Genomic DNA, 13856 nt, shown 5'->3' with positions numbered 1-13856 from the left:
AACGACAGGTAAACGAGACTTTTCTCCGAGGCACTCCTGTAGAAGTAAAGGTGCTTCACCCGTGGCAAAACAAAACATGTCGGTGCTACTTTTTTTCAGGAGGAACAAGTTGCAGAGCCACAGATGGATAAAAGTCTGTGATTGTGGTCGTGATGGAAACACAAAACAAACGTTTCACACGTGGTGACACAGCAGGAACCCATAGAAAGAGGAGCATATGGAAGACTCAAACTGTGTGAAATTGAACGAGTCAAGACTTTTGGAACAGACTAAACTTTAGGTATAAAAATGGCAATCAAAGCTATAAAACTATCAGAAAAGAGGACAGTCGGTATAGTTCTGTGATAAACCTCTGGAATGTTTTCTTCACTGTGTACAGTGACAGGATAAGGTCGGTGTTTTGGGATATGTTGTTGTTGTACAGCTACATTTCAAGCATTTCGCAGTGTTTCTCTCCGCGCGCCTCAATCCGACTGGCCGTTCTGGCAGCCCTTCAGAGGCACATCGTCCTGCGACAGCTGCCACTCGAAGGCGTCCGTGTAGAGGCTGCTGGTGCTGCTGCCGCTGCTGCTCAGGAACGTGCCCACCGCCCGGCCCTGGCGAGCGTGGCCCACCGCGTCGCTGAACACTTTGTTGATCTGCTCCTCCGAAGGCATCCACCAGTCGGGGTTTGAGGCACAGTGCATCCGGATAAACTCTGCCAAGAGTGTGACATGAAACTTTTAATTCAGAATCTGGACTTTTATATAAACTGCAACATCTGGATAAAAAAAAAAAACAACTGTATAATAAAATGAAAAATAACCTTATGGTTTGAGGGGAGATTGAAAGATTTCCTCACTTTGAAAGGAGATTTTTCAGTCCAAAATACCATATCAGTTTGTTTTGTTTCTTTTTTTTTTTTTAGGGGAATTTGACTTTCACACTGGACACCAGTATTGCAGTGAGTAATACCCTCAGCGTTTTAACTTTGTGAAATGTTTGAATATCAGTCTCGTAAAAATTTAATTAAGAGCTAAAAAAAAGTTTTTTCTGACTATTTAATGTTTTTTATATAATAAATAAAATATTTTGCTTATTCCCCTAACATAAGTGTGAGGTGGTTGTCTTATTGGAAGTTCCTTAAATGTTCTGAAATCAGAGCAGAAAATTGAGTTTTGACCTAAAAGCATCTTCTGAAGTGAAAATAGTTCCCTGTTTTTATTTGGTAGACGAACACAGTCTCTATTATTCAGATCAGGCTTTAAACTTTCATACTCAAAGTTTTGACCATTTTCTAGTTAATCTGCTCAAGGTTTAGGTTTTACCACCTTACATAGGATTGTTGGGTCGTCTTCTGTAAAAGTCTAATTAAGTCGTATTTTAGGGTCCATATGTACTTTCATCAATATTTTAGTTACTACTTAAACAACCTTTTATTACAAGCTAATAACAGGTCTTTTATAGATTTGGGATAGTGGTTTTTTTTCACCTACAAATATAATTTTGACAGTTAAAAGAGCAGACCAAACATTGCGCCCCCCTGTGGTTGTTGCGACCCGAGACTCCAGGTTAGGAACCATTTTTAAAGAAATCAGAAAGAGAAAACAATAAAAATGACTCTGATCTGCTGAGATTTTGTTGTGACTTTAAAGTTTTGAGATATTCCACGTCTGCTCCGACATGTGAATATTCTTGCAGTAATTCTGCCGTCAAGCCTTCCCGTCGTCGTACTCCACAGTGTCACAGTAGATCCCTGCTACCCAGAGAGGTGGGACACACTCACGAGGACGACACGTCGTCATTCAAACAACATATAGGGACGACGTTGCAAGAGGTTCCTGAAGAAAACTTTGAGTGAAGCTCACATAACATTCCAGGCAGGTGAGGAAAGCGTGACGTTCAGGGCGTTCAGGGCGCTCACCTCTGAGGCAGCTGACTTTGACGGGGTTGAGAGGTCGCCTCTCCAGGCCCGGATCTCCTGAGTGGACTGAACGCTTCCTTTTGCCCAAACCGCAGGAGAACTTGAGCTCGTCTGTGGTGAAGACGTAGCGGATCAGGTAGCGCAGCAGCCGCCTGCCGTCTTTCTTGGAGGAGTTGACGGCCTCGTCCCACTGCTTGTTCGTGATGAAGAGAGGGTAGTTCTCCAGGAGCTGCTTGCTGCCCTGCGGGGGGGAGCGGGGACGGCGGCGAAATAGCTGTTTAAAAACACGCACCCCTGATTTGAACTTGCATGCTCTCTGTAAAGGTGTTGCACTTAAAAACCATAAATCAAGACACAAACCTCAAATATTGTCTGCCGTTCTTCTTCCTGTATAATAGACTCATATTTTAATTACATACTTTCACACCACTTGATTGCATAATTATCACCGTGAAGACATTTCCGAGGCATGATGCATCTAATTTGGTGATTTTTACACCTTAAAATATGCAAAAGATAAAGCGTGCTTTAAATAGCATTGAATAATGGAGGGTGGGGGGGGGGGGGGGGGGCTGGTTCCTTACCTCAGTGAGCTGCTCCTCCGGGAGAGGCTGGACCAGCTGGTTGTGAAACTCAAGAACAGTCTTGAAGTAGTCAAGAACGTTTTGACAGGGAACTGCACACAAACACAAGCTCAAAGTGACCAGGGATAAAGACACGGGGGCAGAATTGAAAGCGGCACACAAAAGCAATGAAACAATCCGTCTGGTGTGTGATTAAACAGTAATAGCCTCGAAACACTTTCCTCCCACCTTGAAAAGATCATTCTGCCTCCGACGTTTCGGTAATTATGAGATCAGATCGAAGCGCAGCGCTGTGTGTGGAATTTCATACGCGGTTAAAATAAGCTGCTGTTGTGGAAATTAGGTTAGTGTGACACTGGGGAGCTCAGAAAGCTTTGGAGTGAGCTTGAACGTTTGCAAAAATAGAAGCTCTTAAGAAAAACGAAAGCATTCAGACAGCAGGAGGAAACGGAAATGAACCATCACTCTTTTTGAAAATCACTGAAAAATGTGCTTTATGCATCAAACTGCCTAATAATTTAGCTAATAGTCCTGTGGGCGTGAACATTCACAGTTGTTTTTGTGCATGAAGGCTGTGTTTGTCACTCCAGAGGGGTTTGTGTGATACATTAGACATTTAAATTAACTGGCTTTGGTTTCTTTTTATACTTTTGTTTGGTAAATCTGATGAAAAACACACAGAATTTTGCATTGTTTGTGGATAAGGAGCAAATACTAAAGGGGTCATATTATCCAGCTTTTCAACACTTTCACGTGGTCTGGTTGGTACACAGCAAAAAGCGCAGAGTATTGAATTAACTGACGGGCCTCAAATAAACACTGTGGGAGTTCATTCAACTCTGGGCATTTTGCCGTGTACAAAAAAAATATTTGATTCAAAGTTTATTGCACCAAATCCAGCTTTTTCTTGATTTTCCTCCATTAGAATATTGGATCCTAGGAGCTGCATTCAGAATCTGCTGTGTCTGTGTGAGCTGGACTGGCTCCGCCCACGCATGCCCATCTTGGGAAGAGGAGGAAGCACTTCCTCTCGTGGTTCCATGTGCCAGAGCAGAGCTGCCTGATTGTGGGTGGAGTCAAAGGGGAGGAGCCTACCTTGATTGTGATTGGCTAAACCCCCGATGACACTATATAGGGTTTGATTTCTGATTGGCTGCTTGGAGCAACACACGTTTTAAAACCTGGAACAAGCCAGAGAGAGAGAGAGGACACACTCTCTTCACTTCTGGGGCGTCATTCCAGGTTTGAAGACGATTTTTGCTGTTGGAAAACCATTAGAAAGTGAAATTCCCTACCCCCTACCTGAACCAGTGTCTGTTTCTTATCCCAATCTGTCTGTCTGTGCTCTCCTCTGAGCCTGGTTCTGCAGGTTTCTTCCTGTTAGAGGGAGATTTTCCTTTCTACCGTCGCTCATGTGGATCGGTTGTATTTCTCTCTATTAAAAACCCCTAGAAATGACTGGGTTGCATGTGGTGCTATGAAAATAAATTTGAATTGCATTGAATTCTGCATAATATGACACCTTTAAAGGTTTTGGGGGCTTCCTGAGTGGACTGTGTACAGAGACATGCTTGTTAGAATAATCATGTGTGATTGTGTGACCTGCGTGATGGATGGATGGATGGATGGATGGATGGATGGATGGATGGATGGATGGATGGATGGATGGATGGATGGATGCGCTTTAGGCTTCCCAGATGTCACATTTCCCTCACACGACTCTCCTTCATAACAGCAGGAATCATTCGGGGAGTTCTGAGCCGACGCGTCTCAATCCACTTGAGAAGTGCGCGACGGCCCAGCTGTAGGCTGAACGTGTCACCTCTTTGTTTTGAACCTGAGCATCGCCGTGTGTGATATTACTCCACCTGGGACATTCTCCAGCTTGTTGCGCAGCTCCTCGTTCTCCTGCTGCAGAGACAACACCTCCTGCTCCAGCTCCAGGCAGCGTGGACAGCAGCTCTCTTCCTCCTCCTCCTCCTCCTCCTCCTCGGGCAGCGTGGACGACGGGTGGCCGTACGACTCCGACGGCGTCGGGGAACCCCAGCCCCCCAGACTGTGTCGTGGAGGGGACAGCCCCGAGGCGGGCTCTGCCGACGGACACTGCTCGTCGTCGGCGGCCAGATGTTGCTGCTCCAGATGCTGCCGCTGCCTCCGAGGCCCTGAGAGCAGATAGTTCTGGAGGGAGTCTGTGAAGATGCGGAGAACTGCAGAGGTTTGCTGTTGGTGCAAATGGCTTTGTGGCGCCTCCTCCTCGGCGTCCGTGGCGGGGGAGCTCTCTTCAGACTTGGACTTTCCCTGGGAGGAGCACTGGGGAGTCTGAGAGTCCCCCGGCACGTCCTCCAGCTTGATGGTGGAGGTAAATGAGGTGGAGGGTGGCTCCAGGAGGCGGCCATTGTTGAGCAGGCTGAGGACTCGACTGCACTGCTGAGCAAAGGCGTCCAGGATGAAGCGGTTTTCTACAACAAAGGAGGGACAGGAGAGGTATCAGGAGGCCGGAAACTCTCCAGGTCAGGCATTAATAAACTCATTTCCCTTGTTTTCCTTGGACTTACTTTTCAGAAAAGTTCTTTCTTAACCTTGAAAGCAGCAGCTGACAAAACATTCAATATGAGGCCCATTCATAAGATATCAGCCTCTAATCAGTGGACAAAACATCTCATCTCAGGGTGTAATTCATTCTCATTAGCAGCTTCAATTTGTTCCGTTTCTACAGAAACTTTTAAGTCAACAGGTGAAAAGTCCTAAAGGGATCTTTTCACAGCATCCAAACTTGGGGATAATGTTTGCTTTGGTGGCTGCAAAAGTCAAGATTATTCCCAACTCAGAAACACCGAGAACAAAGATCCTTCACTCAGGTGAAGCTTTAGCAGCAGACATACTTCTTCTGTCCTCTTTTTCAAACCCAAACACATTTTGCTATCTACACATAGCTCATGTTTATTTCATGCTGGTGCATGAAACATCAGAGTCTGTTGGAAATGCTGAAGTTTTCATATTGATCAAAATGCAGCTAATTCACCCAAAAATTTTTATATTTCCATCTTCGCTGGTCATTTAGTCATTTGACTGAGTCTCAAAGCCAGACCACTTCATAACAACTCAGTGAAAATGCATTCAGATTTCTGAATCAATGAGCTGAAAGCTTTCAACAACATAATCAGAAAAATGGACCAAAGCAGAAGCAGTCATTCTCCGTCACGTTGATAGACCCTGCAACCTGCTGCTCTGGAGCCTCGTGTGGCTCTTTAGTCCTTCTGTAGTGGCTCCGTGAACCTTTCACAAAATTCTACTGAAATAAATATTTTATCTTCATGTTTGAAAATGACACATGGTCACTTTCAAAATCGCTTTCAACTCCAGACTAAAAAAAAGGTTATTAAAAAGGCACAACTGGGACGTTTACAACGGGGGGAAATACCAAAAGACGGGGACAAACTAGGATTTATGAAAGAAAAAAGTTTAAAAGCTGGGAAAAAAACCACTTGAAACTTCTTTAAGAGCCAAAATGGTTAAAACTGCTAGAATGTCAAGATTGTCTAAAACAAATGCTGAAGAAGAAAGTTGAAACTAAAATGATGCACGAAAACGGCTTAAAATGTGATGAAATGTTTCATCCAAGCAGTAATTAAAACCTTTACGTGGCTTATGTTCGTTCATTAAAAAAAGGGTAAAACTTGTTTTGCGGCTCCAGTTAAAATGAGATTTTGATGGAAAGTGACAAAAACTGCTCTTTTGGTCATAAAGGTTGGAGACCACTGCTGATTCCTCTTTTCAAAGATTTGTATTGTTTTCTGAGCTGTTTAAATATTCTGATATATTCTCATAAAATATGTAATGAAAAGACGTTTCATTGACCGACTTGTTGGCTGCTGGGTTTTGTGTTGCTTTGTCTCCAGTTTAAAATGCTGAGTCGTTGGTGTTAAACATCTCTAATGCATCAGTGACACCAGTCCTTTCTTATTGAAGCTCCTCACTATGTGTTTACCAGTGTGCAAATGGTAAGTAGGAGTTCTTCCAGTGGGGATCATACCTCTGAATCTACATTTTTTCATACATATACAGTGACGGCAGTGCTGCTGGTGTGAAATGGGACCAGTCACAATAAGCTGTCATTATAAATGAGTAGAAGTGAAGAGCATGGATAATATTGGCAGGCCAATCATAATTTCACTCGTTATGTGAGCTTACAAGTGAGAAAAGCAACATTAATTTGTGTGTTGTTGGTTGTTTTTTTTGCAGATTATGTGGAAATTGAACTTGTCAGCTGTTTCTGACTGCTTCCAACTTGGAGGTGGGAGCTTCCAGTAACTTCCTGTGAACGCACCAGGAATCCAACAGATGAGACTTTCAGTAGTGAGAGGAAAAAATACTTGAAACAGCTCAAAACTCCAAACTTCCCTTTACCACCAAAGATGAAAATGGTTTAATCCTTAGTGATGCCTGGTTTTATTGAGTGTTCTTTACTTTAAATCTAATCTGCAGATTAACTAATAACTTTATATGACGACTGTCAAAGTCACATTTTTGGTGGAATTTTTCTTTTCTTTTTGCCTGTGTGAAGCATCTTAAAGTTAAACTTTAATAGAGAAGGACTCAAACAAAGCTCCTTTCTTATGACCACTGATGAATCTCGTGCAGCATGTTTCATTTTTACACAGTTTTCTTACTCATGTTTGTATTGAGGAAGCTTTCCTTTACAGTAGGCCCCTGCCTTCAGACCACCCCCGCCTTGATTATGCTGATATATTCAGATGTCGATAAATTCCAAAGTCACAGTATCTGCTGAGACCAAACCCAGCCGAGCACAGAGAGTCGGCACAGGAGCCATTGTCCACAAACAAACCTCGCCGTCTCTTTTGGCTGGTAGTCTGGGCACGTCTCAATGAGATGAACTCACACACACTCCATGTAATGATTATGAGTCCAGTGGCCTCACACACACACACACGCACACACACACACACACAGCACACACACACACACACACACACACACACACAACACACAACACACACACACCACAACACACACACACACACACACACACACATCACACCACACACTCACACACACACACACACACACACACACAGACAAAATGAGTTCTGGGCCGCCATTGCTGCGTTGCCACTCGCTCAGACGTGTCTATCAGCTGGCGCAGATGTGTCGCATTTATTTATATGAGTACTGTCTCTGTTTACCGCCGAGATGTATCTGATATCATTCGCCCTTCACACTCCTCCCCTCTGCCCACCCCCACCCCCTCGCCTCCTCTCTCAGCAGCTCTGTGAGCTGAGAGCCTCATAAAATTTCATTAAAACAACACAGTCGGCAGAGGCAAATTTATGAGACCCATTTATTTTAATCACAACTCTTTGGGAAAGGCTTTTCAATGCAATTTGTGTTATTGTGTGCTGAACTGATTGCAGAGTCCCACGGTCTCTGGTGATTCTCTCAATAAGAAAGGACATCGAGTTGTGCCCCCCCCCCCCCCCCCACCTCACCCCCCCAGCCAATGAGAGGAACATTAAGTTGTTCCCATTTTGCAGATAAAAGCACTTTGATGTGTCATTATCAGCCCTGATGCCCGGCACGTTTCTCTGGGATTGGATGATGCATCTCATGATATTCACTGGAGCTGATGAAATATAGTTTAGTGTGATTATTTCATCAGTAACATCTGCATCACATGCATGCCACACTTCATGGCAAAAGGTAGGGTCAACATTGAATGCTTTTTTTCTTTGCAGATTCAATTGAAATAAATACATCTCATTTTTTTGTAGTTCACATGATGCACACATGTAGCCACTCACTTATGTATCTGTATTTGTGTATCAGGTGAGGCAGAACTCCAGTGCAACCTGAGCTCTTGATCGTCTGTGAAGCAACAATAACCAGCAGCAGCATGGAGCCTGGCTGCCAGCGGTGATAAAGAGATTAATATCTGATTAAAGGATGAGATGCCTAATATTTAATTTCGCAACTGCCTGAATTAAGGTTCATTGCTTTCATCCTAATGTTGGTTCCCATGGACCCGCCCTCCACATGGGGGAACACATTTCCTCCCGTACAGCCCTGTAATGAACCAGCTGAGGAGAAACACTGAGCAGAGGGAACAATGTGTTGTTGTTATTATTATTATTTTTATACACACAAACACATGCAAGAGGAGGACACACAAGTAAAACACACAGACGAAGACAGACAATTACCCAGTGTAATTTCTAGCACATGCACACTGGAGATTGAATCAGGACTGCTCTCATTACAAGAGCAAATCAATCACTGCTGACAGGAGGAGGAAAACAAGGGGGGAAGAAACGGGAACAAAACACAAAGCTCAGGTGATGTGGAGAAAACAAAAGAGGTGCAGGCTTATCATTTAAGTTTAGTGCCTTGGGGGACAGCTCGAAAATAAAATAAAACGAAACAGAAAATTGACTCGGAAAAAAGTATCACGACGCACAAAACCACACCGTAAAGAGAGACTGAACGGACTCTCCTCACTCACTCGGAATAAGTTTGTGACCCACCTGTGCTGATCCCGTACGTGCAATCCGGGGATAACCGGGGCTCCGCTCCGCCGCCACCGGGCTGGGTACCGGCGGATGCTGCCGGTGCGCCGCTGCCCGCCGCCGCCGCCGAGGTGGATGTCGGGACCCTGCTGCTGGGCCTGGCCTCACATGGGAACCGCTGCTGCGGCTGCTGGCTGCTGCTGCTGCTGCTGCTGGTCGCCACGCTGCCCTGGCGGAGCAGCTGCAGCCGCTGCTGGTGGTGACGGTGCGGCTGGAAATGATGCGGCTGCTCGGGATGGAAGGTGAAGTGATGCTGGTCGCCGAGCAGCGGCACCTCCACCACCGCGGACCAGTCGAAGCGCGACTTGCCCGCGGAGCGCCTGCTCTGGAAGGGCTTCAGGGTGCTGTAGGGACCCCGTTGTTGTCGGCACATCTTCGAGGCGCAGGGCCCTTCGTCTGCGGGCTGCATCTCCCCCTCCATCGTCCTCCTCCCCCCCGGACCAGGTGTCACCGCGCGGCGGAAGGCTGCGCGTCGCGGCGTGCTGGTGTGACAGACAGCTGATGAGTGAGGGGGATCAGATCGTCACTGTCTGGCTCGGATCCCCCCCCCTCCCCTCCCTCCCTCCTCCCCCCCTCCACACGCCGTGGGGAGGGTGGGCTAATTCACTGACAAGTCGCCGCTCCAATCCCCAGCCCGCAGCTCCGGCAGTGAGACTCCTCCGAGGGGAGACGCAGGCGGGACTTGTGCGCCACTGCCTGCCTCCTTTGTAGCCAACATCCTCAGTGAGAACAACGGGGCGCTGTGGCAACTGTACAATCTGGAAATTAAAAAAAAGGAAAAGAAAAAAACTCCCACAAAAGAAAAGGCAGAGGCCATTTTGCTCCCGAACTCAAAAGCGTCAATGGAGCAGATGAGCGCAAAAGATGGACAATGTTTACGCGCACCTGGAGCAAAACCAAACAACAAGAACATGTGTGTGGGATTGTTTTTTACCTTTGCATAAGAAATTTTTTTTTAAAGAAGAAAAATTAATACCTATCAATGAAAGACAACATATTCATCACGGCATTTTAACTTCAAGTGATCCAAACGCCGCCACTGACATTTAAAACCAAACTTAATCCAAACGGGGGGGAAACTGCCTCGGAACTGTGATTTCAGTACCTGAGGTCTTCTGGTGGAGGCAGGAATCAGTTGTCCACCAGTCCGTGGCTCGGAAAGTTTGCCGCGCCACACGGGGGCGCCGCATCATTAGGTTGGACACACTGGAGCGTCTTGGAGACTCAGACCCGCTGAATGACCGTGTGGCACACGTCTCCTCCTCGGCGGCCCCAACAGGACGGTCTGGTCGCTGGTTTCACCTCAGTGGGATGGGAAAAAAAAACACACGTTCAGGTGAACAATCCGTCTGTAGTCACGGACGTCAGAACCTGTTAAAGTTCTAAACACGAAGAGCGAGATATGTTGACAAAACTACATTTTAAAAGTCAAAAAGAAAGAAAACGCTTCTTGTTTTTTTTGTTCTATGTTCTATGTATTGCTTCTTTCACTGGGATTTTTTAAACTAAAAAAAATAATTTTATACTCTTTTGATCTTGTAAATAAAAATATATTTACACATGCTATAGATGGATGGATGTTATCTTGTTGTCGAAGTGATAGAGAAACAACGATTACATAATGTTGCAGAGTTTTATATCCACCAGCTGATTTGTGTTTACAGGAAAGGGGAGTAAACGTGGTATTTGAATACTTTCGTCAGTGAATATTTGCCTCCCTGCAGCGCCGGGGCACGGCGTGCTCGCACACGTTCACTTATTTTATTTTTTTTGGGGGGGACGTGCGCGCGTCCGCAGCCCATAAAAACCTGCAGCTCTGCGGGAGGACGCACAACTTCAGCGACGCTCGGACACACGCGCAGCATGAAAGAGTTTTAAGAGGAAACCGGTGCAAAACTTTGCGGTATTTTGCTTTTTCAAAAACTTCCGTTTCGGGGACAGACGTCCAGTGATGAGACTGTTCAGAGAGACTGGACGCGTTAGTTTGGACAAACCGGAGCGGGATCAATGAAACACCCAGCGTCGGCTCACAGCGGGGGGAGATGACGGTCACATAGCTTCACATGTTCGGATCCGAGTTTCTGGGGTTTATTTTGGGTAAAGTCACCCCCCACATGCCGAGCCTGTAGCCCGCTCTGAGCGAGAGTCTCCCGGTTGTCCGGGAGCTGCGGCGGCTCGTCGGGATGGCGCGCCTCTTCTGCTGCCTGCTGCTCGGATATCTGACCTGCAATCTGCGGATCTCGGACGCCCAGGGAGAGTACTGCCACGGCTGGCTGGACGCGAATGGGAATTACCACGAGGGCTTCCAGTGTCCGGAGGACTTCGACACGCTGGACGCCACCGTGTGCTGCGGCTCGTGCGCTCTGCGCTACTGCTGCGCGGCCGCGGACGCGCGGCTGGACCAAGGCGGCTGCACCAACGACCGGGAGGTGGACAACACCGAGTTCGCAGCGCGTGAGTCCCAGGAGTTTTCAAACTTTCTGTGGTCGCGTAGATCCACTTGTAGAATGTTGTATTGTTTGCCCTGGTCGCTTGGTTAACGTCAATTTGTAACAAGAACACTTGACAGTTCATCCGACGGGAGCGCTCGTCACGTTCTGTGTCGGTTCTGACGGAACGTCCAGCAAGAGGTCAGAGGTCACTTGAACAATCAAGACACAACTGCAGGCTTAGTTTTCAGTGTTTTGCTCAAGCGCACTTCAGCTGGTTTTCTACAATCCTTTCAGATAAAGAGATTTCAATTACCGTACGTTATTACTGTTTTACATTTTTTTAATTTAAAGTTTGTGGCTCAAACTTCAGCGAATGTTTCTCCTCCAGAAATAATACGACCTTCCTGGCTTGGTTTAATCAATTTTCGTCTGGTTAAAAATAAATTTTATTTTGCATTAATAATTTTTATAAGCATGGATATTTTTGGCAGTGTTCAACAGGAACCTAAATATTAATAGAACGTTATAACGGATTTCCTTCATCTCTGCCCTCGTGGCTTCATTTGATCACAGCTCCACATTTAAAACCCTGACTAGTGTTTGACAATCTGGCCCCGTCAATCACTCGGCTCTCCTTGTCAAATTATTTTTTAGGTAGAAATCAGTTGGAAAGTGGATGTTGCTGAGCCGGATTACAGTGCAGGAATGTTTTCCAGGAGTCAAAACGGCACAAGCAGGCCTATTGTGCTGCCAAATAGAAAGCACACTCTGCTTTGACAGCTCGCTAATTTTCAAGCACAAGTAATGACAACATCACAAGAAAGCAGCTCATTTATGTGGCTTCTTTAACCCACGGGTGGTTGTGAAGGTTTTAATAATGGCCTACTTTAACCCAAGAGGTGTTATCAGTTTTCTTTCAATTTCCTGAATAGATAAGCTCATAAGCGTTGAACTTAATGAGCAGCACGCTCAGAATTTCCTATTTTTCTCCCTGTGAAAATAAATAACCACTGGTAGATTTCCTCCCGAGTGTAAAGGAGCTTCATGAGGTGAAACTGGAGATGTTTGTGTTTGCAGCAGGAATGCGTCTCCGTTCTGTTCAAAGGATTTAAAATCAATGAGGTGATTTGAAATGTTTAGTATTACAATTATATCCAATATAAACAACTGCTCTCGCTGTGGTTCACAGTGAGAAACAAGTAAGGCTCTACTTTATCCTTGTGCGTGGAATTTATAAGCACTTTGTAATGCGTTTAAAAACGACAAGTTCTGTGTTTGTGAACACATTAAACAGTTAAACTGCAACAATTCTAACAATGAATTGACTTTGAATGTCCTTCTTCATGGCATGTACGGTCCTTGAAAGTGACATGATGTTGAGTCTAATGTCCTCACTGTCGTTTCGTCCCACCCCAGAGCCAATCTACGTGCCCTTCCTGATGGTGGGAAGTATTTTCGTGGCCTTCGTGGTGGTGGGCTCGCTGGTGGCCGTCTACTGCTGCACCTGCCTGCGGCCCAAGCAGCCGACGCAGCCGCCCATCCGCTTCTCGCTGCGCAGCTGCCAGGGCGAGACCATCCCCATGATCCTCACCACCGCCCCGCCGAGCCTCCGCACCCCGTCCAGACAGTCCAGCACCGCCACCACCAGCTCCAGCTCGGCTGGCGGGGGCAGCTCCATGCGGAGGTTTTCCCTGGGCGGTCAGCAGCAGCAGCACGGCTGCCTGGTGTCCGCCACCGTCTCCTCGCCGGCTTCCGCTCCCAGCCAGACCCCGCAGACTCTGCCCCCTCCTCCTCCTCCACCCTACACGTCCCCGGCGGCAGCCATGGCGGGCGGCCTGCAGCACGCCTCCACCCACGCGCAGCTGCAGCTCCATCAGCCCTCCCACCACCCGCCCCAGAGCGCCGGCTTCCTCCTGCCCCAGCAGTACTTCTTCCCCCTGCAGCCCGACGCCTTCGCGGCGGCCAAGGGCTTCGCCGACTTCGGACAGAGCTGACAGAACCCTCAGCGGGAGGCATTGAGGGATTAGCAGCTATTCGGACTGAAGGGAACGAGCTGGTGAGGACGGACACGCGGCAGCACAGCTGGAGGTTTGACGGGGCTGAATGGAAGCAGGGCCGGAGCCTGATGAGCTTTGCTCTGCAACATCGACACACCTGAGAGGAGAGGAGGAGCAACACCCGGGATTAAATGCACTTTTACACTATTAACAGACCTCGCCAGTGTTTTCCAAAGTGGATGTGGTAAAAACCTGGACTGCCAAGTGTATGAGACGGTGCAAACGAGGGCATGGTGGGGTTTTTTTTTGTTTGTTTGGTTTTTTTTAGACAATCGAAGGAGACTTGGAACATGTTTGGG

At 46.8% G+C, this 13856-nt stretch overlaps 2 protein-coding genes across 2 annotated transcripts; one reads left to right on the top strand and one right to left on the bottom strand.

The window, feature by feature from the left end:
* Nucleotides 1-464: 464 nt before the first annotated feature.
* On the bottom strand, nucleotides 465-9516 carry bend4 (BEN domain containing 4; the record flags this gene model as incomplete). The annotated part of the gene is made up of 6 exons (XM_080501993.1): nucleotides 9027-9516; nucleotides 4356-4946; nucleotides 2488-2579; nucleotides 2264-2290; nucleotides 1904-2144; nucleotides 465-697 (listed from the first exon to the last, which is right to left on the bottom strand). Exons 1-6 carry the CDS (start codon nucleotides 9487-9489, stop codon nucleotides 465-467), a joined length of 1647 nt encoding a protein of 548 aa, XP_080358119.1. The 5' UTR covers nucleotides 9490-9516.
* Nucleotides 9517-10927: 1411 nt separating this feature from the next.
* shisa3 (shisa family member 3) lies at nucleotides 10928-13856 on the top strand. The gene is made up of 2 exons (XM_080502693.1): nucleotides 10928-11522; nucleotides 12917-13856. The coding sequence occupies exons 1-2, from the start codon at nucleotides 11252-11254 to the stop codon at nucleotides 13492-13494; spliced, it is 849 nt and encodes a 282-aa protein (XP_080358819.1). The 5' UTR covers nucleotides 10928-11251; the 3' UTR covers nucleotides 13495-13856.

The sequence above is a fragment of the Blennius ocellaris genome (assembly GCF_963422515.1).
Source record: "Blennius ocellaris genome assembly, chromosome: 9".
NCBI classification, from domain to species: Eukaryota; Metazoa; Chordata; class Actinopteri; order Blenniiformes; family Blenniidae; genus Blennius; species Blennius ocellaris.
This window is presented reverse-complemented; position numbering and strand designations above follow the sequence as displayed.

Excerpts from the sequence above, each read along its gene's own strand:
- shisa3 (XM_080502693.1), top strand. The coding sequence starts at position 11,252 with ATGGCGCGCCTCTTCTGCTGCCTGCTGCTCGGATATCTGACCTGCAAT. Across the intron at positions 11,523-12,916 it reads CAACACCGAGTTCGCAGCGC|AGCCAATCTACGTGCCCTTC; the intron begins GTGAGTCCCAGG and ends GTCCCACCCCAG.